General features: G+C 51.7%; 1 protein-coding gene across 5 annotated transcripts; it reads left to right on the forward strand.

Annotated features, from left to right (window-relative positions):
- Positions 1-203: 203 nt before the first annotated feature.
- On the forward strand, positions 204-22,613 carry LOC114022414. Of its 5 annotated transcripts, none has more exons than XM_037915396.2 (2): positions 204-264; positions 20,125-22,613. In XM_037915396.2, exon 2 carries the CDS (start codon positions 20,136-20,138, stop codon positions 21,165-21,167), a length of 1,032 nt encoding a protein of 343 aa, XP_037771324.1. In that variant the 5' UTR covers positions 204-264; positions 20,125-20,135; the 3' UTR covers positions 21,168-22,613. The 5 variants fall into 5 exon arrangements, 4 of the variants coding, with proteins under 4 accessions (XP_037771324.1, XP_037771326.1, XP_043382825.1 ...); XR_006285363.1 differs by lacking the exons at positions 204-264; positions 20,125-22,613 and adding exons at positions 16,271-16,454; positions 17,932-18,780; XM_037915398.2 differs by lacking the exon at positions 204-264 and adding an exon at positions 16,300-16,454.
- The last annotated feature ends 3,121 nt before the right edge of the window (positions 22,614-25,734 follow it).

Genomic DNA, 25,734 nt, shown 5'->3' on the forward strand with positions numbered 1-25,734 from the left:
AAGGCGGGAGGGAACAAAGACAAGATACACTGGGGTTGTGTCCTGGTACAGGCAGGGAGTGCTGTCACGTCCAGACTGGTATGGAATGTGGTTACCAAATCAGAGCCAGAAAAGGCATGCAACAAGTAACGGCTGGTGGGGGATATGTGCCATTCCCTCCAGCGAGTGGATATCAATACAGGCCCTCCTAGATGAATGTGTGTGCAGCACATTTGTCGTGGACGGTGCACACGCCACCAGATTAATTGCTTCCCAAGAGGAGGGGTATGTATGTCTCCGTCCTGCCCTGTGCTGCTTTCCTTCAGCTCATCTGGTGAGCTGGTTAGCATGGCTGTTTGGGCTCATGAATATTTTTAATATTGATCCACAAGAGCAACTGGCTATATTTCTGTCAGTCATCCTGAGGGGACTGGGGGAGAAGGGGGTCCCAGGACAGAGGAGATCCTGAGGGGATAGGGGGAAGTGGGGCCCCTGGGAATGGGGGATTCTCAGGGGGAGAAGGGGGTCCCAGGAAAGGGGGATCCTGATGGGATGGGGGGGAAGGAGAGTCCCTGGGAACGGTGATCCTGAGGGAATGGGGGAAGGGTGGTTCCCCGGGAGGGGGATCATGAGGGGAAGGGGGGTCCCTTGGAAGGGGGATCCTGGGAGGATACGGGGAAGGGGAGTTCCTGGGAAGGGGGATCCTGAGGAGATGGGCGAAGGGTGGTCCCTGGGAAAGGGTGACCCTAAGGAGATTGGGGGAAGGGCGGTCCCCAGGAAGGGGGATCCTCAGGGGATTGGGGGAAGGGGTTCCCTGGGAACAGGGATCCTGAGGGGACTGGGGGAAGGGGGGTCCCAAGCGAGGGGGGAAAAAAGGTTAAGCCATAGCCCATGCTGCCCATATCCCCCTGTACCATGGGAACAATGCTCCTTTCTCTTGTTGGGAACATTTGCCAGCCAGACTCCTGATCGCTGGGGTGCTCTAAGTACCTTGGCTTGCTTTCTTGGAGCGCTGATCCCCCATTCTCCAGGTAGCATCGGGGAGCCTTGAGTGCGACTATCCCCCCCAAAATCAAGTTCCGAGCTGGCCCGCTTTTCTTCCCCATCATTCCCTAGATCATCCAATCATAGAAGATTCAGGTTGGAAAAGACCTCAGGAGGTCATCTAGTCCAACCCCCTACTCAAAGCAGGACCAACCCCAACTAAATCATCCCAGCCAGGGCTTTGTCAAGCAGGGCCTTAAAAACCTCTTAGGAAGAAGATTCCACAACAGCCCTAGGTAACCCGTTCTAGTGCTTCACCACCCCCCTAGTGAAATAGTTTTTCCTCATATCCAACCTAGGCCTCCCCCAGCCCCGCCACAACTTGAGACCATTACTCCTTGTTCTGGCATCTGCCTCCACTGAGAACAGCCGAGCTCCATCTTTTTGAGTCAGCAGTGTGCCCTTGTTGCCAAGAAGGCCAATGGCATTTTGGGATGTATAAGTAGGGGCATAGCGAGCAGATCGAGGGACGTGATCGTCCCCCTCTATTCGACATTGGTGAGGCCTCATCTGGAGTACTGTGTCCAGTTTTGGGCCCCACACTACAAGAAGGATGTGGATAAATTGGAGAGAGTCCAGCGAAGGGCAACAAAAATGATTAGGGGTCTGGAACACATGACTTATGAGGAGAGGCTGAGGGAACTGGGATTGTTTAGTCTGCGGAAGAGAAGAATGAGGGGGGATTTGATAGCTGCTTTCAACTACCTGAGAGGTGGTTCCAGAGAGGATGGTTCTAGACTATTCTCAGTGGTAGAAGAGGACAAGACCAGGAGTAATGGTCTCAAGTTGCAGTGGGGGAGGTTTAGGTTGGATATTAGGAAAAACTTTTTCACTAGGAGGGTGGTGAAACACTGGAATGCGTTACCTAGGGAGGTGGTAGAATCTCCTTCCTTAGAAGTTTTTAAGGTCAGGCTTGACAAAGCCCTGGCTGGGATGACTTGATTGGGGATTGGTCCTGCTTTGAGCAGGGGGTTGGACTAGATGACCTCCTGAGGACCCTTCCAATCCTGATATTCTATGATTCTATGATTCCTTGGAGCCCCGCCTCAGGTAGTTGAAGGCTGCTATGAAATCCCCCCTCACTCTTCTCTTCTGCAAACTAACTAAGCCCAGTTCCCTCAGCCTCTCCTCATCAGCTATGTGCCCCAGCCCCCTAATCATTTTCATTGCCTTCCGCTGGACTCTCTCCAATTTGTCCACATCCTTTCTGTAGTGGGGGGCCCAAAACTGGACGCAGTACTCCAGATGTGGCCTCACCAGTGCTGAATAGAGGAGAATAATCACTTCCCTCGATCTGCTGTCAACGCTCCTGCTAATGCAATCCTGACCCACAGGCAGCTGAGAACATACCTCTTTTATGTATCTCCCCATCTGGTTTGGGAACTAGAACCACTGGAGATGCCCATGCACTTCCAGAGGGGCGGATTACACCCATCTGTAACATATCCTGGATCTCCCAGTCTATAGCAGTTTTAGCTTGAGGAGACACCCGGTAAGGTTGGACTTTAATTGGGTGAGCATTACCTGTGTCAATGGAGTGGTATGACCGTTCAGTGAGTCCTGGGGTGGCTGAGAACATCAGCGCGTAGCTAGTGCACAGCTCCTTGATCTGCTGTCGCTGCATATGCCCAAGGGTCATAGAGAGGTTCACTTCTTCCACACCACCAGCATTACCAAGTAAAATTTTACAATTTTTAAAATTCTCCAGTATATTTTACTGGAGATTCAACACTTGCTCCTGATATCCAGGCATCCCAATGTTTCACAATGTGGTAGGCATGTCGGGTAAACGACACGTCTGGTTTCCACCTTAGGGCTCTGAACCTCCGACGAGAATGCTCGGGTGTTATCCCCATTCTGACTCTCGCCTTGGATTTAAACAGTTCATACTTGTTCATGTGTTCTTTAGGCATTTCAGCCGCCACCTCAGCTAAGGGTCCACTGAGCTGTGGCCTCAGCTCTACCATGTATTGGTCGGTAGAGATGCTGTACCCAAGGCAGGCCCTTTCGAAGTTTTCTAAGAAGGCCTCAGTATCATCGCCTGCCTTGTAGGTGGGGAAGTTTCTGGGATGGGGAGTGGTACCTGGAGAAGGATTGCTAGGGTTTGTTGGTATATTCTGCTGAGCCTTTACCTTCTCCATCTCCAGTGCATGCTTCCTCTCTTTTTCCTTCTCCTCCTCCACATGCTTCCTTGCCTCCATTTCCCTCCTGTGGGCAGCCTCCTATACATCCTTCTCCATCCGCATGAGTTCTAGCCGTCTTTCATGTTCCTTTTGTTTTTCATCAGCCTGAAATCTGGCTAATTCCAGCTTTTGTTGAGCCGTGGAGTCTGTCATCCTAACCTCTCTGTTTTTAACTAACTTTATACCCAAGGTTTAGAAATAAAACAAACAAAACTTGGCTTGTAAAATTTTGTTTTGCTGGAATAGTATACCTATTCTCTGATAGTGATTGTCAGCCTACAGAAAAAGACAATTCCCTTTGTCTCTGCTCTGGCCCCAAATCAAAGCAAAAAACCTCCAACTACTTGGAAACCTGTTTACCAGCAGCCCAAAGGAAAAAAAATTCCTTTTCAAATCTGTGCTCATTGTAAAAAAAATCAAAATCCTAAAAAAAAAACAAAAAAAAACCCCCTACCACTTTTGTCTCCAGGCAAATGTGTAGAACACCCCCCTATTTACTTTTAGGGGGGAAAAAACCTCAGGTTTGCGAAGACTGTGAATTTCCCTGCAGGAAGTTAACTACTCTGCCTGCAGGCAAAGAAAACCTGCAATTCACAAAGATAATTCCCTTTTGTCTCTGCTCTGGCCCGAGAGCAGAGAAAAAACTAGCTGCTTTTGGTTGGACCTCCTTTCCAGCAGCCCCAAAGGAAAAAAAAATATTTCCTTTTTAAAATCTGTTTTTCTGGTTCAAAAAATTTCAAATTGATCTCAAAAGGATTTCAGGTTAATCCCACCACTCTGCCACCACGTCAAGGTTCCTTCCCCACTCTGAACTCTAGGGTACAGATGTGGGGACCTGCATGAAAACCTCCTAAGCTTACTTTTAGCAGCTTAGGTTAAAACTTCCCCAAGGTACAAACTATTTTACCCTTTGCCCCTGGACTTCCACTGCCACCACCAAACTTTATCTGGGTTCCTGAAAAAACAGAGTTTGGACACGTCTTTCCCCCCAAAATCCTCCCAACCCTTGCACCCCACTTCCTGGGGAAGGCTTGGTAAAAATCCTCACCAATTTGCATAGGTGACCACAGACCCAAACCCTTGGATCTTAGAACAATGAAAAAGCATTCAGTTTTCTTACAAGAAGACTTTTAATAGAAATAAAAAGGAATCACCTCTGTAAAATCAGGATGGTGGATACCTTACAGGGTAATTAGATTCAAAACATAGAGAATCCCTCTAGGCAAAACCTTTAGTTACAAAAAAGACACACAGACAGGAATAGTCATTCTATTCAGCACAGCTATTTTCTCAGCCATTTAAAGAAATCATAATCTAACACATACCTAGCTAGATGACTTACTAAGTTCTAAAACTCCATTCCTGTTCTGTCCCCGGCAAAAGCATCATACAGACACAGACCCTTTGTTTTTCTCCCTCCTCCCAACTTTTGAAAGTATCTTCTCTCCTCATTGGTCATTTTGGTCAGGTGTCAGCGAGGTTACCTTTAGCTTCTTAACCCTTTAGAGGTGAGAGGATTTTTCCTCTGGCCAGGAGGGATTTTAAAGGGGTTTACCCTTCCCTTTATATTTATGACAGCCTTAAAAACCTCTAAGGAAGGAGATTCCACCACCGCCCAGTTCCCTCAGCCTCTCCCCATAAGCCATGTGCCCCAGCCCCCTAATCATTTTCATTGCCTTCCGCTGGACTCTCTCCAATTTGTCCACATCCTTTCTGTAGTGGGGGGCCCAAAACTGGACGCAATACTCCAGGTGTGGCTTCACCAGTGCCAAAGAGTGGGGAATAATCACTTCCCTCGATCTGCTGGCAACGCTCCTGCTAATGCAATCCTGACCAACAGGCAGCTGAGAACATACCTCTTTTTAGTCTGCACCGCACCCCACTGTACTCAGCCACTCATTCCCTCACCCCTCTAATCCCCCACCCCTCCCTTGGCTCCCCAACAACAACCTTTTCATGGCATGACCAGCGGCCCCTCTCCTGCGCCCTGGTGCCTGAAGCATCCATCTTCCCTCCTTACCCGGAAACATCAGCTCACAAGCACTTTGCTTCCTCCTCCCATTTACAGGTTGTGATTTTCAAAGGGATTTGAAAATCTCACTTCTCATTGGGCCTTCGAATTCCTGCAGCAGCTTTGCAAGTGGCAGGATTCACCGTGGAGGCCAAGGAATAAATAAACTTGGAAAACCAAGGAAATTAAAGGCAAAAAACATTGTGAGAGTGAAACCACTGGCGCGGGTATAATGGCATATATAAGACACAGCCCCGAATAGCGGGATGGCACCAATAATATCTGGACATCCGGTCATCCTAACAGCATCGGGTGGGTGCAGCTACTCAGGACCTGCTGCTGCCTACCTGCTGGTGGGGCAGGTTTTGGGTTTCCGATCTGTTTTCTCTGGAATGCTTTGACCTTAAGGATAAAGGTGCTTCTTAGAAAGAAGGGAGCGGTAGTTTGACTGTGGTAATTATACATGTAACCCTTCTGCCAGGCCAAGTTGATAGCAGCAAGGGCCGGGTTCAGTACACAGGGGTTCCCTCTCATCAAAGCAAATGCAAAACTGGCTCGAGCCCCCACCCAGTGACCTTGGAAAATCTTACACACCCCCTGGGCGCCTCAAGAGGCAATACTTCCCCTCTCGCAAGCACAGAGTCTCGGTGTAGCAGAGAATCTTTAATAACATGAGGTAAACGACATCAGCATTAAATTGGGGAAACACCACAACTAGTGTTCATTAACCAAACCATGAGCAAAGACCCACCCCACCAAATTGGGCCACATCCTTTCCCTCGGGTTCTTGAGTCCCAGAACCCAAACGTCTCTTGAGTCCAGCAATCCACAAATCACCCAAAGTCCAAAAAGTCCAGCCCCAGAGTTCAAAAGTTCATCTGCATAGTGTTACTCCCCAGTCTGGCTAAAATGTGCCTGTGTGGGGGGGAAAGAGGTAAGGGACACCTTACGTGTCCTGAAGTTGACTACCCCACAGGGCTCCGCTCTGCTCTGCCGTCTCACGAACGGCTCCACTCTGCACAGCTCGCCATGGGGTTTAGGGCAGAAGAGGGAGAACTCTCATTTGGTTCAGCTGATCGAGACTGAAATCTTGTCTCCATCCCAGGATACACCAGGGTTGTGTCTTCCTCCTCAGACTCACTCTCAGATGTGCAGAATAGGGGTAAGTTAGCTGCAGGGGACCCGCTGTCTGTGTTGGATGGCGGCTTTGGTTTAGCACTTCTGTTCTGCCCGGCTGCCCTGTCGTGGCCCATCTCATAAGGGGTGCTTACCAATTCCCCCACAGGGAGCAAAAGGTTTCTATGCACCGTCTTTATTTGCCCTGGACTGTCTTCAGGTTTGATCTTGTAGACCGGCAGATCTCCCAGCTTTTCCATCACCAGGTAAGGTATTGCCTTCCATCTGTCAGCTATCTTGTGTTTGCCAGCAATACCCAAATTTCGCAGCAGGACTCTGTCCCCCGGCTGGAGCTCCTGCGAACGCACTCTAGCATCATATCGATGTTTGTTGCGGTCTGCGTTCTTCCGAGCCGCAGCGGTAGCTAAGTGATAAGCATCCCGCAGCTTTTCTCTTAGTCGGGATACATATTGCTGGTGAGTTTCATAGCTATCTCCATCCTCTGATACACCAAAGCACAAGTCTATGGGTAATCTTGGTTCTCGCCCAAACATCAAGAGATATGGGGTGACTCCCGTAGCATCGTTCTTTGTGGCATTGTAGGCATGCACCAGAAATGCGACATGCTGGCTCCAGGTTGCCTTCTGCTCCGGTCGCAAAGTTCCCAGCATATCTAATAGGGTTCGGTTGAACCTCTCTGGCTGAGGATCACCTTGGGGGTGATAAGGCGTTGTCCTAGACTTTTTAATTCCTGCTATCTTCAGCACCTCCTTCAGAAGGTGACTCTCAAAATCCCGCCCCTGATCAGAGTGTATCCGAGCCGGGAATCCATAGACTGAGAAATATTTGTCCCACAATACTCGAGCGACGGTGGTGGCCCTCTGATCACGTGTGGGATATGCCTGTGCATACCGTGTAAAATGGTCAGTCACTACTAGAATGTTCCCAACATTCCTCTTGTCTACCTCTACAGACAAGAAATCAATGCATACCAATTCCAAAGGTTTGTTGCTGGTGATGTTCTTGAGATATGCAGCCCTCGTGGGCAGAGTTTTCCTTTGAACCCATCGAGCGCAAGTCTCACATTTCCTGCGAACATCTTCAGCCATTCGGGGCCAATAGAACCTGCTACGAATAAGTTCCAGGGTCCTCTCCATCCCTAAATGCCCAAAGTCATCATGCAGGGCCCTCATGGCCAGGGCTCTGTACTCTTTTGGCAGTACTAGTTGTGCTCGTTGCTTTTGTAAAGGGTCGGTGGTCATTCGGTGTAGCACTCCCTGAATCAGTTTTAGTTTGGTCCATTCTCTCAATAGCAGTTTACCCTCCGGGTTAGGTGGGACAACCGCAGCTGGGCTTCGCCCCTCCCTTTTGGCAAGTAGTGTATCACGAATGTCAATATCTTGCCGCTGGGCTTCTTGCCAGTCAGCCGCATTGACCATGGGCAAAGGAGATTGGTCCAATGCAATATAGTTCACTGAAGCAGAAGGCATGCATTCAGGGGGCAGGCGCAAAGCTTCTGCAACACATCCCTGAAGGCTCTCACGGGCCTCTGGCTCTCGGCGACTCACACTGCAAATAGCTCTCACTCCATCTGGGGGTATCACAGCAACTTCTGGAGCCTGCGGACGCCTGGACAATGCATCTGCATCTTCATTGCTTCTCCCTGATCGGTTCGGAATGCTGAACTCATAGCTAGCCAAGGCGGCCACCCATCTCTGCCCTGTAGCATCCAGCTTAGCGCTTGTTAACACATAAGTCAGTGGATTGTTGTCTGTCCACACCTGGAACTGAGCACCATACAAGTAGTCTCGAAATTTCTCAGTGATGGCCCATTTCAAGGCCAAGAATTCCAGCTGGTGGGTGGGATAGCGAGTTTCACTATCGGACAATCCTCGGCTGGCAAAGGCTACAGGTTTATGTTTGCCTTCCACTTCCTGGTACAGGACTGCTCCCAGACCCTCCAAACTGGCATCAGTATGCAGGATAAATGGTTTGCTTGGGTCAGCAAAAACTAGGACTGGAGCATGAGTTAGGCAAGTAATGATTTCTCAAAACGCCCTCTCACATCTCTCATCCCACCGTGGCCCAAATGATTCAAAGGGGCCATAGTGTCTCTGCACAGGAGGCTTTGGGGACCTCCCCTTATTCTTGGTCTTAGATTTGTTCTTGCTGGACTGATGTCCCCTGGTAAGATCATTCAGAGGCTTTACAATCGTAGCATAGTTTTTCACAAACCTGCGGTAGTAGCCACTAAATCCAAGAAAGGTCTTGAGTTCTCTGTAGTTACTTGGACGTGGCCATGTAGTGAGTGCTTCTATTTTATCAGGATCAGTACTCACACCCTCTTGGGACACGATGTGACCCACATACTTCACGGAGGTTCTGCAGAACTGGCATTTGTCAATTGAAAGCTTCAGACCATAATCCTCCAACCTATCAAGCACTTTAAGAAGTCTTTCTTCATGCTCCTCTAAGGTTCTTCCAAACACTATCAGGTCATCCAAATAAACTAACACTTGCAGTAAATTCATGTCTCCCACAACTTTCTCCATGAGACGTTGAAAGGTGGCAGGTGCTCCAGAAATCCCTTGGGGCATGCGTTCGAACTGATAAAACCCTAATGGGCAGATGAAGGCTGTCTTCTCCTTATCTTCTTCTCCCAGAGGGATCTGGTAGTATCCACTTCGAAGATCCAACACGGAGAACCACTGGCTTCCCAGCAAACAGTCTAAGGCATCTTGCACTCGAGGCATAGTGTACTGGTCGACCACAGTACGGCTGTTTAGGGTGCGGTAGTCAATACACATCCGGATTTTCCCAGTCTTTTTACGGACTACCACAATGGGTGAGGCGTATGGGCTGCGGGACTCTGTAATGATGCCATTCGCAGCCAGCTCCTGAAGATGATGTCGCACATCTTCCATCTCAGAGAGAGCAATCTTCCTAGATCTCTCCCTGAAAGGTCGAGAGTCATGTAGTCTGATATTGTGTTCTACTCCTTTTGCACATCCCACATCCCACTCATGCAGTGAGAACACCTTGGATCTTTCACAAAGTTTCTTCCTCAGGCGATCTTTCCACTCCTCGGACACTGGTGAATCTCCAAAGTCAAACTTTGCTGGGTCTATCGTCGGAACTTGAGTTTCACACTGGGGTTTTACAATTGACTCGGGCTCAAAGAGGTCTGCTATCTTTTGTCCTTGCTTCACAAAAATATCACGATTCGTTTCATTAGCAATCAGTATAGTCACCTCTTCCTGGGCTTCAGCAGGTAGGGTTATGACTCCACTAAGAACCAGCACTCCTTCAGGGAGCCCTCCCTCGGTCGGCTGCTCTACCACTGCTAATGTTCTCTTACTCTCTTTCAGGCAGGTACTCATGACAATCACCTCCTTTTCTGTCATTGCAGGCACCACTAAGGGGACCGGGCCTGCGTACCTCAATGCTCCCACCGGCAAATCAGGCATCACTCTTTTTGCGTCCTCAATTTTTCTGTAGGCTGCGGCACACAGTGTGTGTATCACCAAGGTATTCAGGTATTGGTCCCCTGCTCGCTGTCTGCAGTAATCTGCAAGTACCTTAAAGAGGCTGGAGTTGGTCCCTATTAGCACGGACACATCAGAGACACCTTTAGGGTCAGGGCATATTAAAGCTGCAGTGTCCACCTCCTGTCTTACCCCAGCGATCTCTTCTGGGAATTCCAGGTGTACAATGACATACCCCCGATACGGGTATTCATCCATGCTGAGGCCACACAGGCCAAGCCCTGTCAAGGCCTGTATAGGCAGATGCGTAAGCATCTGCTGGTAGAAAGACTGGAATATGATAGTCACTTGGGATCCTGTGTCAAGCACTGCTCTACATTCTGTCCCTTCAACCTTTACAGTGACCTCTGCTCGAGCTCCTATCAATCCTGGTGGGATTCGGGTGGCATGGTTCTTCGCAGGGGAGCCTCCAAACCCTGCAGGCCTAGGCGGCTCCCTTCCCGGGCCCTGGGGCCGTTTTCCGACTTTCCCCAGGTGGTCCTCAGCTTTTGGTATACTAGCGGGGGATTCTCTGCATTCTGACACCTGGCAGCAATGTGCCCATCCTGACCACACCGGTAGCAGAAGAAGGATTGCCCTTTCCCGTGTTGCTGGGGTGGGGCAGAGGTTCTAACTGTAGTCTTCTGGACCGTGGTAACGGGGGTTCCTTGTACCCTGAAGTATTTGCTGAATCGATGGTATTCTCTAGTTCAGCCACTTTCTGTGTCAGGACCTGCACTCGTTGGGTAAGTTCCTCTTGAGGATTCACCATCAGCACCTTGGGCATTCGTATGGATGTTGTGGCAGTTGCCTGGGGTGGCTGAACCTCCCAAACCTCACCAGCTGCCTGCCTCTCTTCCTCCTCTCGGACCTCTTTTATCAGCCGAGAGTAACCCGGTGGATTGTCTTGGCGCTCCCTTAATCGAAGGTGGAGAAGGATTGGGTTCTGATATTGAATTCCCCTCACAATCTGAGCCAATCTAGTCCGGTCCATTTGCTCAACCGCCACTGCTCCCCTCATGATGGCTCTCTGTAATAATTTCTCCAACCTCTGTATATAGGCAGAAACTTTCTCTCCCTTTTGTTGCCTGGCATTGAGGAACTTGCAATAAACATTCTCTGAGCCCTCGGTTCTCCCAAAGGCATGATCAAGGGCCTCTAGGCAGTCCTTTACCTTGACCGCAGGGTTACTGAGCTTCAGGGTGCGAATCACATCTAGGGCTGGCCCCCTGAGGCACTCTACTAGTCGCCTTCTCTTTTCAGCATCAGGTACTGCCCACTCCTGCAGCATTTCAGTGGTGTGTTCCAGCCAGGGTTCAAATGCTTCCTCCCCAAGTATTGGGGTGGGACCCCCAGAAAACAACCTCAGTTTACGATAGGGGCTTGACTCAGGGTGGGGTGGCACAATCTTCTCTAATGCTTGCCCCAAAGCCTTCACCCACTCATCAGGTGATGGAGCAGCCTCCCGGGGTGGGACTCCTGGGTCAAGGCCCAACAGACCCGGCATATCAGCCAAGGTCCTCCCCTCTTTCCCCAAAAAGGCCGACATTTTCTTTAAAAACTCCACTTCAGAGGCAGGGGCTGGTGAGGGCTGGCTCCCAGTAGTTATTACCTTCCACTCACCATCTTCCACTGCTATCGTGCCTGGAACCTGTAGAGGGTCCACAGCCGACGGCAGCTCACACAGTACAGCAAAATCTCCGTCCTCCCTCACAAACATGCGCCCATGCATTTTACACCCCACTCAGGTACTCAGTGGATGCCCTTAAGGCAGGCTCTATTGAGCCTTCATCAAATGCCTCCGGCACCCCGGTCACCAGGACACAGTTCCTAGGGTTACTATTCATCCCCCTGCACCAATCCTCTAGCAAGTGTAGGGCCATTATACAAACTGTAATTCCTTTCCCAAATATAACAGATCAAAACAACAACAACCAGATTTTGGCTTTTCCCAATTTAATGACTCACCTAAGATGTGCTTGCGAGGGGTACTGACCCAATCTTATCCCGGATGAGCCCCCAAAAATGTAACCCTTCTGCCAGGCCAAGTTGATAGCAGCAAGGGCCAGGTTCAGTACACAGGGGTTCCCTCTCATCAAAGCAAACGCAAAACTGGCTCGAGCCCCCACCCAGTGACCTGGGAAAATCTTACACACCCCCTGGGCGCCTCAAGAGGCAATACTTCCCCTCTCGCAAGCACAGAGTCTCGGTGTAGCAGAGAATCTTTAATAACATGAGGTAAACGACATCAGCATTAAATTGGGGAAACACCACAACTAGTGTTCATTAACCAAACCATGAGCAAAGACCCACCCCACCAAATTGAGCCACATCCTTTCCCTCGGGTTCTTGAGTCCCCGAACCCAAACGTCTCTTGAGTCCAGCAATCCACAAATCACCCAAAGTCCAAAAAGTCCAGCCCCAGAGTTCAAAAGTTCATCTGCATAGTGTTACTCCCCAGTCTGGCTAAAATGTGCCTGTGTGTGGGGGAAAGAGGTAAGGGGCACCTTACGTGTCCTGAAGCTGACTGCCCCACAGGGCTCTGCTCTGCTCTGCTCTGCTCTGCCGTCTCACAAACGGCTCCACTCTGCACAGCTCGCCATCTCACAAACGCTCCACTCCACCATCCCACAAACAGCTCCGCTCTGCACAGCTCACCTTGCTGTCTCACGAACTCTCCATCGTCTCACGAATGGCTCCGCTCTGCACAGCTCGCCATCTCACAAACGCTCCACTCCGCCGTCTCACAAACAGCTCCGCTCTGCACAGCTCGCCTAGCCATCTCACAGACCTTCCGCCAGCCTATCCACGAACAGCACCACTGCACTCTAGCTCTTCCGGGTCCCCACTACTTGACACAGTGCTTAGTGATTTCAGCTCATAGTAGTGGGAGCCTTAGTGCTGGTGCACCACAAGGCCAAAGTGAATTCAGCACAGTACCTGTAGCAAAACTCTCAATAGACACAAAATTAGCTCTGACATTGCACAGTGGAGAGAGACAGAGGTGCAATTGGTGTTTCATGCCCTCACAAAACAGCCCACACCACCAAGTACTCATACATATCTCAAGCCTCTCTCAATTCACAGAGTTTTGGAACCCATGTCCCTTGCCTAGCGAGTGCTACTCGGTTGATGGTGAGTCCCTCCATCATAACAAAAGGCCAAGTACAGTTCCAAGCACAGTTCCCATAATCAGGGTAATAACAATTTATTCTTCCCGCCCCAATAACAGAGACACTGGGGATCCCACAACAGTGACCATTTGGGCAGTTATGGCCTCATTCTAGGCGGGGTGGGTGTGCCTATGCAAATGAGATCAGTCCCTGAAGTTCTTTTCCACAACTTGCCACACCTCACCACCAGATGTCAGGGTGGAGCTCATCCTGACTCTGCTTACATCCACTTCACCCTCTCTGAGGAGCACAGTGAAGCAGGCTGACATTGCTGGGGATAGAGCTTGCAAAGGAGGGAGAGAGATGCAGGTCTCCGCCCAAGGGAGGCGACAGCTGAGGAGCCGGAAGGCTGAGGGTGGGTGTCCTTGTTGGACCACGGAGTGGGGGATTTTTGGCACCCACACAACTTTACCGCTGCCCCCCTGGAATCGGCAAGCACCACAGGGAATTAGTCGTGTGCATGGCAGCTGCAGTCCCTGGGTTGGGTGCAGCCGAACGGTGAGGAGATAAGATGGAGCGTCTTGGCAGAGCGGGGCTTGTGATATGAAGAGATCTGGAGATCAGTTTGAGGAGTGGAGCAGAGCATGGTGATGGAGAAAATATGGAGGGGCCCTGCCCATCTTGGCTGGCCTCAGGTCCCTCGCCATGTGCATGATCAAAGGACAGAGGCGCATGTGCACCGCCAGGGACCCGGAACCCCTTGTTCCAGCACAGTGTTGCGTAGGTGTCGTCAGCAGAGGAGTACAGGGGTGTTCCTTGCCAGGGGACTCACCAGCAGAGGGCCGGACGGTGCAGAGGGCAGCAGAGGGTCGGGGTGGGGATGGGGAAGGGGCGGCTATACTGTACAATGGGCACGAGGGGCAACAGAGTGTGGGGGTGGGGAAGGGGCAGCTATACTGTATAATGGGCTCTAGGGGCACCAGAGGGTGGGTGTGGGGAAGGGGCGGCTATACTGTATAATGGGCACGAGGGCAGCAGAGGGGGGGGGGTGGAGAAGGGGCGGCTATACTGTATAATGGGCACGAGTGCAGCAGAGGGTGGGGGTGGGGAAGGGGCGGCTATACTGTATCATGGGCAGCACAGAGTGGACACCCCATGTCGATAATCCGGCCTGGAGCAATAGCTCTGAGACGTGTGAACGGCTCCATTCTGCTCAGCGGTTGTTCCCATTCCCCACCCCCAGTGGCAGTGCTGCAGGGCCTGTTCCATGCACCGATGACGCCTGTTCTCAGCTCCTTCCCCCGCTCGCAGCCCTGTGTGCCTGGTGCCGCTCCCTGCATGCCCTTTCTTAGTGCACATCAGAGCACCGGAGCATCCTCACCTGCTGGGGAACCCGCTCGCCTCTGGAAACGGGGGACTTATTGCTGCTCACGGCTGTTGTATCCAAAGTAGGGGCATTAGTCCGGGCAGGGAGCCAGCTGTACAAGGGGACGTCCGCCCTGTGTCGGGGCAGCACGTGTAGAGCTGTGGTTGAGCTGGGCCCCTGCAAAGATCAGTGTAGCCACGGCCAGAGAGGTTATCCCCCTGCGTATGACTCTTCAGGGTCCCAGCTGGGATTGTGCCAGGGGGCTTATGTGTCTCAGCCTGCCCAGAGAGCAAGCAGTCCCTTTCCACTCATGGTGCAACAACACAGCACATAGGGGAAACTGAGGCACAGCCAGGCCTCATAAACATATTACAGAATATTCCCACATTGTCACACGGTTCAGAGGACAGACGCCCTGGGAAACGATCGGCAAAGGGAAGAGTTCAAGCAGCTGCTCTTGTAAATCCAGGAGATCTCAGCAAAAGACTCTTCTGGCTGTAAAGAACCCAAGTACCAGGCGCGCCGCCTGTTTTGGGGGCCAGTACAGGGTACCGGGCTGCTTACGGGGCTGTACAAAAGACACTGGATAGGCCCTTGGACAAGAGAGTTATACAGGAGTGTCACTGTACTTTGAATAGTCCAACCCAAAACCTAACGGGACCTGGCAACTTCTAGTAGACCACAGACAACTTGGTGGGACTTAGCTCCAGGGATACACTTGCCAAGGGCTGCGGTGGCAGCTCAGTCCCTGGCAGCTGGTTTTCAAAAAGCTCTGCCCTCGTTCAAACAGGAATCAATTTGGGGCAGCTCGCCATCCTGTGCTCTACAGGAGATCAGACCAGATGATCGCAATGGTCCCGTCTGGCCTTGGAATCTACGCAGCAAAGGAGCTCAGGTTTTCTAAAGCCAAACTCTTCTCTGCCCTGGAGGTCGGGGTTGGACTCCCCAGTTGGGTCCGGGTGATCGGTGTCAATAAGTTAATCACCGACATGGCCCCTGGAGTTGATGCTCCTTTGGGGATGCCGATGCCCCTCCAGAGTTCAGCCTCTCCCTGCGCTGGGGTGATGCAGCTGCCATGGAAGATGATAAATATTCACTGACAAACAACCAACAGCAATGCAGCATTCCGGCTGCCCGGCAGTATACTGCGCCCTTCCGGAACACTGCTTGCAGCAAAACCGGCACCTCTGACGAGTTAAGGGACCTGCCTCGCCGGAGAACGAAACTCTCACGCAGGTTAGGTTTTGATTTCTGCTCCCCCAAAGACCTGCGGGGGGTGCCATGCACTCACAGGGGGTATTCCTCAAAGGAGCGAGACCACCATGCCAGCACCAGAGCTGTGGTTCAATCCCCCAGATCTGGGCAAAAAAAGAATAAGTTGCAAAAATACATCAACGGTGAGAAAAGCTGGTATTTTTTTCCAGGCAGCCTGTATCTCAGGAACCCCTGGGTCAAATAACCCCAAATTTGGATCAGTAACCCTAAGGGGTGCGCTTTGGCAGAGGGTGAGAGGGGATGCAGTAGGGGGCATTCCACCCTTGGAATTAGAGCTGACCCAAATGCCCCAGCATGGTGCTGGGGGGCAGAGAGTGGGATGGGTGACTCAGGAAGGGGTGCTGTGCCCTGTTCTGTGCTGCTGTTTGTGCATTTTTCTACAAAGCGCCCAGCCACTCCTGCTCATTAACTCTGCCCTGGCAATGTGGGTTAATTCTGCTGCCCGGGTTGCATCCCAGAATTGAGGAAATCTGCCTCCCGCGGTGCCATGCGGATGTGACATCCTGACCCGGCACCGGGACGCCACCCAGTGCTACTCACTGCCCCCCCCCGCAGCACCCCAGAGGGCACTGGGATGGGGACCCCAGTGCACAGCGAGGGGCAGGTCATTGTGATAAGTGTGAGCAAAGTATGTCCCAACCACTCTGCCGTGGGTCAGGGCAAAGCTTCCCCTTTCGATGGGGCGTCGCCGCTTCTTGTGGGCCTGGATTATGAACTACTTAACGTCAGATATTTCTCTGCCACCAGTTCCCTCTTCTTTTAACTCCCATGCAGCCAGGGGGAGGCCAGCTCTGCAGACAGCTGGATCAATTCTCCGGGGGAAACAGAGGCACCAGGACTAGGGTGAGTGGGAGAGCATGGGAGAAGGGCACTGGTATAATGCAGGTAGGATTGTTCAGCAGTTTAGCTGGTAGAGAGGAATGGTAGGAAATGCACCAAGGAGGAGTTCAGACAAGGCTCTTGTCTCCTATACGTTCCAAAGGTTTGTACAAAGAAGGTGGGTGTTGTTTTACAGGGGGGGAAACTGAGGCAAACAAAACTGAAGCCGCCTACAAGAGGTCAGTGGTTGAGCCAGGATGAGAATCTAGGGCTCATGAATCCCAGCCGGGGTCCCCCGCATCCCTTGTTCAAGGCTACTTGGGATCCTGAGGGAATGGGGGAAGGGTGGTCCCCAAGAAGGGGGGATCCTGAAGAATTGGGGAAAGGGGATGTCCCTGGGAAGGGGGATACTGAAGGGATTGGAGGAAGGGGGGTCCTCTGGAAGTGGGATCCTGAGGGGATTGGGAGAAGGGCAGTCCCAAAGAAGGGGGGTGCTGAAGGGATTAGGGGAAGGGGGTCCCCTGCAAAAGGGATCCTGAGGGGATTGGGGGAAGGGCGGTCCCCAGGAAGGGGGATCCTCAGGGGATTGGGGGAAGGGCAGTCCCCAGGAAGCGGGATTCTGAGGGAATGGGGAGGGGGGGCCCACGTGAGGGGGGAACGAAGGTTAAGCCATAGACCATGCTGCCCATATCCCCCTGAACTATGGGAACAATGCTCCTTTATCTTGTTGGGAACATTTATCGTTTAGAGCTGCTCCTCCCCACCCTGATCTCAGCTCTCCAGCCCTCCTCCTGGGATAGAGTCCTGTTCATCGCAGGTTCATGCTGCTTTATGGAGATTGTAATCTCTTCTCGGCTGGGACCCTCTCTTACTGCATGTTTGTAAAATGCCTTGCAGAATAGGGCCATGATCTCAGCTGGGGGGCACCTGGTGCCTACAGCTCCGGGCCAGGGGCGGCAGAGCCCGGGGCTGGGTCCCGCTGGAGAAAGTCCCCCCGGGCTGGGCACACAAAGACTTTCAATGAAAGTCTGTCCCTGGTGCAGGCCCAGCTGGGGAAGAAGCAGCTGCTCAGCCTGGGCTCCCAGCTCCCCCTGGAGGCTACAAAGCTCCACCCCCGTGTCTCTGTTCATTGTTTTTCCTGCTTCCTTTCTTCCTGCCAGTCCTCGTTCCCCCAGCCCATTCCTGGCTCCTTCCGCACCGACCTGAGCCGGGGTCCCCCATGCCCTTTTAAATTGCCTGGGCCCCTGGGCAGTTACCCCTTTTGCCCCGCCCTGTCAGCGGGGCCTAGTTAAGGGGCTGATATGTATGCTAAAGATTGCTAAAGACAGACTCTCCTAGCTTCTCCTGGGGATCTGGTTTCCTGTCTACTGTAGAGTCATTGTCAAAGATTGGGACTGGGGTTATTACCCGGTGTGTCCCCAGGCAGTAGAACAAAGAGGCGATGTCACATGTACATAGATGTTGTGACTAGAAACAATGCGGTACTGACCCTCCCTTATAGGTTTCCCTCGCCGCTGGTTGGCTCCGTTTTGTTAACCCGACGGGCATGAGGCAGTGGCCTCGTTTGCCTCGTTGGACTGGTCTGACTCCGGCTGTCCATGCCATGGAATTGCAATCTCAAAGACTTTGCATTTGCACACAAATCGAAATCCCCAGATGGAACAGGGAGAATTCTGAATTCTTCCGCTACCCTAGCTGTGCCCTTTGGGGAGGTGGATGAATTTCAGCGATGGGAGAACCCCGATGGAGAATTGCATAGCCGCAAGCTGTGGAAGTGGCGGGCCATTGGGACTGGGGTTATTACCCGGTGTGTCCCCAGGCAGTAGAACAAAGAGGCAATGTCACTGCGAGAGGACGACAAAGCACCAAGGAACCTTAATGCTGTGCTAACCTCATTGTTTTGGTCTGCTTTCCCCCACCGTGCTGTTCTCTCACATTGAGCTATTTCGCAAGGCGGGAGGGAACAAAGACAAGATACACTGGGGTTGTGTCCTGGTACAGGCAGGGAGTGCTGTCACGTCCAGACTGGTATGGAATGTGGTTACCAAATCAGAGCCAGAAAAGGCATGCAACAAGTAACGGCTGGTGGGGGATATGTGCCATTCCCTCCAGCGAGTGGATATAAATACAGGCCCTCCTAGACGAATGTGTGTGCAGCAGATTTGCCGTGGACGGTGCACACGCCACCAGATTAATTGTTTCCCAAGAGGAGGGGTATGTATGTCTCCGTCCTGCCCTGTGCTGCTTTCCTTCAGCTCATCTGGTGAGCTGGTTAGCATGGCTGTTTGGGCTCATGAACATTTTTAATATTGATCCACAAGAGCAACTGGCTATATTTCTGTCAGTCATCCTGAGGGGACTGGAGGAGAAGGGGGTCCCAGGACAGAGGAGATCCTGAGGGGATTGGGGGAAGTGGGGCCCCTGGGAACGGGGGATTCCTGGCACCCCCTTCTCCTCCTGAGAATCCCCCGTTCCCAGGGGCTGCACTTCCCCCAATCCCCTCAGGATCCCCTCTGTCCTGGGACCCCCTTCTCCCCCTGAGAAAGGGGGATCCTGATGGGATGGGGGGGAAGGAGAGTCCCTGGGAACGGTGATCCTGAGGGAATGGGGGAAGGGTGGTTCCCCGGGAAGGGGGATCATGAGGGGAAGGGGGGGTCCCTTGGAAGGGGGATCCTGAGAGGATACGGGGAAGGGGTGTTCCTGCGAAGGGGGATCCTGAGGGGATTAGGAGTAGGGGGTCCCCTGGAAGAGGTGACCCTAAGGAGATTGGGGGAAGGGCGGTCCCCAGGAAGGGGGATCCTCAGGGGATTGGGGGAAGGGGTTCCCGGGGAACAGAGATCCTGAGGGGACTGGGGGAAGGGGGTTCCAAGCGAGGGGGGAACAAAGGTTAAGCCATAGCCCATGCTGCCCATATCCCCCTGAACTATGGGAACAATGCTCCTTTCTCTTGTTGGGAACATTTGCCAGCCTGACTCCTGATCATTGGGGTGCTCTAAGTTCTTTGGCTTGCTTTCTTGGAGCGCTGATCCCCCATTCTCCAGCTAGCATCGGGGAGCCTTGAGTGCAACTATCGCCCAAAAATCAAGTTCTGAGCTGGCCCCCCAAAACCCAGAGGCCATTTCTGAAAACTTCGGTTTGAACGTTGCAGTGGGTTTGGGAGCCTAAAGCATCAGGGACTGAAGAAGGGCAAAGTCTTGTTCTTAATGGTATCATTTAGAGCTGCTCCTCCCCACCCTGATCTCAGGTCTCCAGCCCTTATCCCGGGCTAGGGTCCTGTTCATCACAGCCATAGGTAGGGTGACCAGACATCCCAATAAAATCGGGATTGTCCCAATTTTTAGGTCTTTGTCCCACGTCCTGACCAATGCACGGTCGGGATGCCATTTGTCCCGATATTGTGGCTTTGGCCGTTCCGGTGTTTTTTGGGTGTTTTTTGCTTCCGGAACTCCGGCCATTTTTCTTTTTTTTTTGCTTCCCCCATGTGTCCCAATATTTTCTCCGTTTCATCTGGTCACCCTAGCCATAAGCCCCACCATGCTGTCTTATGGAGATTGTAATCTCTTCTCGGCTGGGACCCTCTCTTACCACATGTATGTAAAATGCCTAGCAGAATAGGGCTGTGATCCCAGCTGCGGGCTCCAGGTGCCATTCCAATACAAAATAATTAATGGGAAGAAACTATTTTATCTTCTAGTGCTGAACACCATGCCTGCAATAGTCCCCAAGAGCAAAGCCCCGGGGGTCGATTTCTGCGGGGTGGACGATTATTACTACATCGTCCGCTCAGACCTGGGCTGCTACATGAGGTCGACCAATTTCAACGAAGGAAAAGATCTGAACGTGTATAGTCTGCACCCCTCCTGCCAGGGCGGGGAGCACTATCTCGCCCACGAGGCTGACTACTTCTTCATCATCAAAGGAGAGACTTATCGCCGTGTGTCCAGCATGAACACGGACACAGACGCCGTAGTCTACAATCTCCACCCCAATTGCCAGGGAGGAGACCATTATCTCTCAGCCTTTGGGTACTTCTACATTATCTTCCAGAGCAAGGGTGTGTACCGCAGGGTCACCTGCCTGAACACCGATTCTGATGCTGTCGAATACAGCCTCCGCCCGTCCTGCAGAGATGGCCTCTATTACTGGGGTATCAAGGGCCATTATTATTTTGTCAAGCCCCATGACAAATGGGGGATCCAGTATTATCAAACCACCAATTTTAACGCCATCGAAGATGCCAAAACCTATTCCTTCCACCCGGATGTGCTCAACTTCCTCCCTGGTGGGTTGGCTATCACCCAGGGTTCAGCTTTCGGCACCTGGGAGGCCATCAAGACCATCTCCAATGATTCCAACACGCCCATCACCTGGAACAAGAAGATCACCAGGAAGGTGGGCTATGCCAAGGAGAAAATGAGCAGCATAGAGCACAACTGGAGCGTGAGCATCTCAGCATCATACCAGTCAGGAGCCCTCACCGAAGCCATTGCCAAGTACCAGTTCTCCCTCACTACTCAATACGGCGGGAAAAGCGTCAACACGGAGAAGGAGAACTGGAGCGAGGCCACCGACGTGGAAGAGTCTGTCAGCCTGACCCTGCAGCCAAGAGAGAAGATCTACATATGGCAGTACCAGCTGGGCCTGGGCAAGAAAAGCGTCTTGTTCTGCCGTGACATGAAATTCAACGGCAATCCAAACCCACCTACTGAAGTCCCCCTGCCGCCTTCTAACCAGTGATCTGAAATAGGGAGCTCCCAGGAATACCTAAAGGTCCGCTCGCTGCCTTGCAGTATTGCTAAGAATTGGGGTTGTCGGGGGTATATTTAGGGTTAGTATTTTACAGTAGTCGTAGTGGCTTTGCAGTGCAGGGTGTTTAGTGAGGCCCAGTCTGCCTTTAGGAATAGCAGCTAGGATTAAGATACAGAGACACAACCCTACAATCTACCATAATGATCGTACCATGGGCTTCCAGAAAACCGGTTGCCAACGGGCTTGCAGCTAACATGGCTGGAAAAGCATTTCCTGAGCCAGCATGGACAGAGCACCAAAACATTAAAAATTCTGCACCAAAAAATTAAAAATTCTGCACCAAAAAATTAAAAATTCTGGGCAGAATATTTTAAAATTCTGCAAAATATCACATATATTATTTATCAAAATAACACGATATAATCACACCAGTTTCAATTATTTTCAGAATTTATTTCAAAATACCTGTAACAACACAGACACACAAAAAATTCCCCGTTTCTCTGCCCCCTTCCCGGCAGAGCCAAGGAGAGGGGCCAGACACTCGCACCCCCTCCCCGCAGAGCCCAGGAATCCAGAGGGACAAACAGCCTGATGCTGGGGCCTGAGCTTGTGTGGAGTTTCCTGCACGCTGCCTCCTTCTTACATGGGGTGCGGAGAACTGCTGCTGCTGGGAACCCTCCAGTTCCTCCCCCACCTCTTACCAGCAACGTCCTCCATGTGCGAGCTGGGCTCTGCCGGGTCCAGAAGCCCCTAGTGGTGGCCAGCAGCTCTGCAGCCCATTTCTACTCAGGGGGGAGGAAAGGAAATTCTGTGTGCACAACATTAATTTTTGTGCAAATTCTGCATTGCACAGTGGTGCAGAATTCCCCCAGGAGTAACATACACACCAGTTTCAGGCGGGTTTGTACTTAACATGGCTCCACCGTGCCTCCGCTGCTACTCCCCACGCTAACACAGGTGCATTGCTATTTGCACTCGCACGAGTATATGTGCATGAGCGAATCACACCCCTGCCTCATAGTGCAGACGTCGCTCTGGTTCCACTCTCCTGTCACACAGAACAAGAGGTTTGCTCAGGGAGCGCTGTGATTACGCCTCTGCAAGCTGGGATTTTAGGCAGGAGTTCGGTGGCTCACTCCCAGACATAAAATCAGCTCTGGGATTGGGAAGTAACCCTTACACAGCAGGCAGAGATCACCACCCCTCAGTGATCCGCACAGATCACAGGTGAAAAGGGTGGGGGAAGAGCCTCAGTGTGTTTTCTCAGTCACATAGGATTGTGTGTAGTTTTATTTTGTGCCTGTTGTTACTTCTGGCTATGAATTAGCCAAGTCAGTTTTCTCAAGGGCTCGTCTTTACTAGAAGCTGCGACCAAAGACTCCAACTTCACATAAATAACTTTGTATCAATAAAATTATCCGAGGCATAAAATAAAGTGACTCCTGCCGTGTTTCTTCCTTTTGTTCGTGTGAATGTTACTTAACGGGAGGTGTGCTGGAGGGGAGGGATCAATGCGTTGCAGCATGTGGGGCAAAACTGTCCACTAGGCAAGAGAAATGAGGTCAGGACGAAGGACAAGTTTGGGGTTCTTTCCAATGAGCTTCAGAGCTCAGGGCATCTGGGGAATGGAATATGGAGCCTTTCACCTCTAGGTCCCCAACCTAGCTCCAGATCAGGGTGAATGGCTCCTCCAGAGAGACTGGGCAGCAGACTATGCAGCCTTTCACCTCTAGGATACCAAGTGAAATCCAGACAGCTGAGGATGTGCTGGCTCAGCGGCACGTTTGTGTCAAGGAATGGGATACAGAGCCTTCCCTCTTACAGGCACCACTTCCAACCTGGCCCTGTGTTAGTGGCATTGGCTAGCTCAGAGGGGACTGAGGAATGGCATGTGCAGCTGTTGCTCCTCTTGCCTTGAGTGCTTCGCTAATATTGCAGCTGTGGCCCATTAAAATAAATCGGGGAGTTCCCACGTCAAGCTATCGTTTCCCCCCCTCCCTTCCCCCCACAACTTGAGACCATTACTTCTTGTTCTGGCATCTGCCTCCACTGAGAACAGCTGAGCTCCATCCTCTCTGGAACCCCGCTTCAGGGAGTTGAAGGCTGCAAGCAAATCCCCCCTCACTCTTCTCTTCTGCAGACTAAATAAGCCCAGTTCCCTCAGCCTCTCCTCATAAGCCATGTGCCCCAGCCCCCTAATCATTTTCATTGCCTTCCGCTGGACTCTCTCCAATTTGTCCACATCCTTTCTGTAGTGGGGGGCCCAAAACTGGACGCAATACTCCAGGTGTGGCCTCACCAGTGCCAAAGAATGGGGAATAAGCACTTCCCTCGATCTGCTGGCAACGCTCCTGCTAATGCAATCCTGACCCACAGGCACCTGCAAACACACCTCTTTTTTCTCCACACTGCACCCCAGTGTACTCAGCCACTCATTCCCTCACCCCTCTAATCCCCCACCCCTCCCCTGGCTCCCCAACAACAACCTTTTCATGGCATGACCAGCGGCCCCTCTCCTGTGCCCTGGTGCCTGAAGCATCCATCTTCCCTCCTTACCTGGAAACATCAGCTCACAAGCACTTTTCTTCCTCCTCCCATTTACAGGTTGTGATTTTCAAAGGGATTTGAAAATCTCACTTCTCATTGGGCCTTCAAATTCCTTCAGCAGCTTTGCAAGTGGCAGGATTCACCATGGAGGCCAAGGAATAAATAAACTTAGAAAACCAAGGAAATTAAAGGCAAAAAACATTGTGAGAGTGAAAATGTTATTCTTTTAATTCACAACTTCCTCCCTTTTCTCTGGGTCTTTTGACATTAAATGATCCCAAAGCATGATTCATGCCCTGGGCAATACTAATTGACAGGAACATTTAATGGGACAATGTAAGTCACCAGGAAAGCCTGTGATGGCACTAGAAGCAGTGGGGCTCTGTCAAGGTGTGAGCCATCTCTGTGCACCCCCTTGTGGCCAGGCATGGTGCTCCAAGTGTGACACGCTTTAATCTCTGCTGATTGGGGCAGTAATAGGGTCGCTTTCACAGCCCAGGGCAAGGAAGGACCAACACGTACCAACAAACCAACATGTCCCCCTGTAATTCAGCTTCCGGAGTGGAGTAATGATGAACAGGTCATAAGGTCCTCACCTCGGCTCATATCCAAAACTTAAAGGCCCCAGAACAAAGCCCTGGTTAGGCTGGTCTCCTGGGGCTGGAGTCACAAAGGGACTTAGGTACATCAGAGGTAGTCAGGTGCCTAAATCCCAAAATCAGGCCCCAAAATCAGGCACAAAACCCCCACTCAGCTGCCTCCAAACCCTATAGGCACCTAAACTCACTCAGCACCTAGGGTCCCAGATATTATTGGGACCGTCCCACTATTCAGAGCTTTGACTTATATAGGTACTTAGTACCCCTCCACACACATACTGATTTTCCACACTTGCCATCTGGTCATCATAGCAACACCCAGCACAAGGGGGGCCCCTCTTCTGGTCAGGGTCTGTGCAGTGCCTCACTCTGGGCTGAGCTTGCAAACCTTCAGAAGCACTAGGAGTGGCAAAGGGCTCCCACCAATGGTCTAAGGTAAGAGCGAGAAGTGAAGCACTTTTTCCTGGTGGTGCAGACGTCGCTCTGGTTCCAGGCGATGGAAGCAAATGCACCTGCTCTGGCTACGCAAGCTCTGGCTGATCACAGCCTCACAGGCACTTCCCAGACTCACCCTGGACAAAGGAGGGACTCTCAGAAGCACAAGTGTGCTGGTTCTCAGCAAAAGCGGTGAGCACAGAACCCCCCCGTTAGGGAATCCAAAGATTGTTCCCCGGCTCACATCGTGGTCGAAGCGAGAGGTGAACTGGTGCACGTCTTACCTTCCTGTTCCTGTTTCTTGGCTGATTCCTGCCCCCTGAACTCAGGGTTGCGGTTCCTATTTTTCAGCAGGGGAAAAGGGTGTGTACGTAATGTTTAGGGGGCCCAGATAGCACGTCTGCAAAATCGGGACACTTGTTTTTCCTGGCGGGGGTATAATGGCATATATAAGACACAGCCCCGAATAGCGGGATGGCACCAATAATATCTGGACATCCGGTCATCCTAACAGCATCGGGTGGGTGCAGCTACTCAGGACCTGCTGCTGCCTACCTGCTGGTGGGGCAGGTTTTGGGTTTCCGATCTGTTTTCTCTGGAATGCTTTGACCTTAAGGATAAAGGTGCTTCTTAGAAAGAAGGGAGCGGTAGTTTGACTGTGGTAATTATACATGTAACCCTTCTGCCAGGCCAAGTTGATAGCAGCAAGGGCCGGGTTCAATACACAGGGGTTCCCTCTCATCAAAGCAAATGCAAAACTGGCTCGAGCCCCCACCCAGTGACCTGGGAAAATCTTACACACCCCCTGGGCGCCTCAAGAGGCAATACTTCCCCTCTCGCAAGCACAGAGTCTCGGTGTAGCAGAGAATCTTTAATAACATGAGGTAAACGACATCAGCATTAAATTGGGGAAACACCACAACTAGTGTTCATTAACCAAACCATGAGCAAAGACCCACCCCACCAAATTG

Source organism: Chelonia mydas, chromosome 13, assembly GCF_015237465.2.
Source record: "Chelonia mydas isolate rCheMyd1 chromosome 13, rCheMyd1.pri.v2, whole genome shotgun sequence".
Taxonomy (NCBI): Eukaryota; Metazoa; Chordata; order Testudines; family Cheloniidae; genus Chelonia; species Chelonia mydas.

Bases quoted from the DNA above. Each gene is read 5' to 3' on its own strand.
- LOC114022414 (XM_043526890.1), top strand. From the start codon at position 16,542: ATGCACCAAGGAGGAGTTCAGACAAGGCTCTTGTCTCCTATACGTTCC. The intron at 16,594-20,124 runs GTTTGTACAAAG...TTTATCTTCTAG, and splicing joins GTCTCCTATACGTTCCAAAG to TGCTGAACACCATGCCTGCA.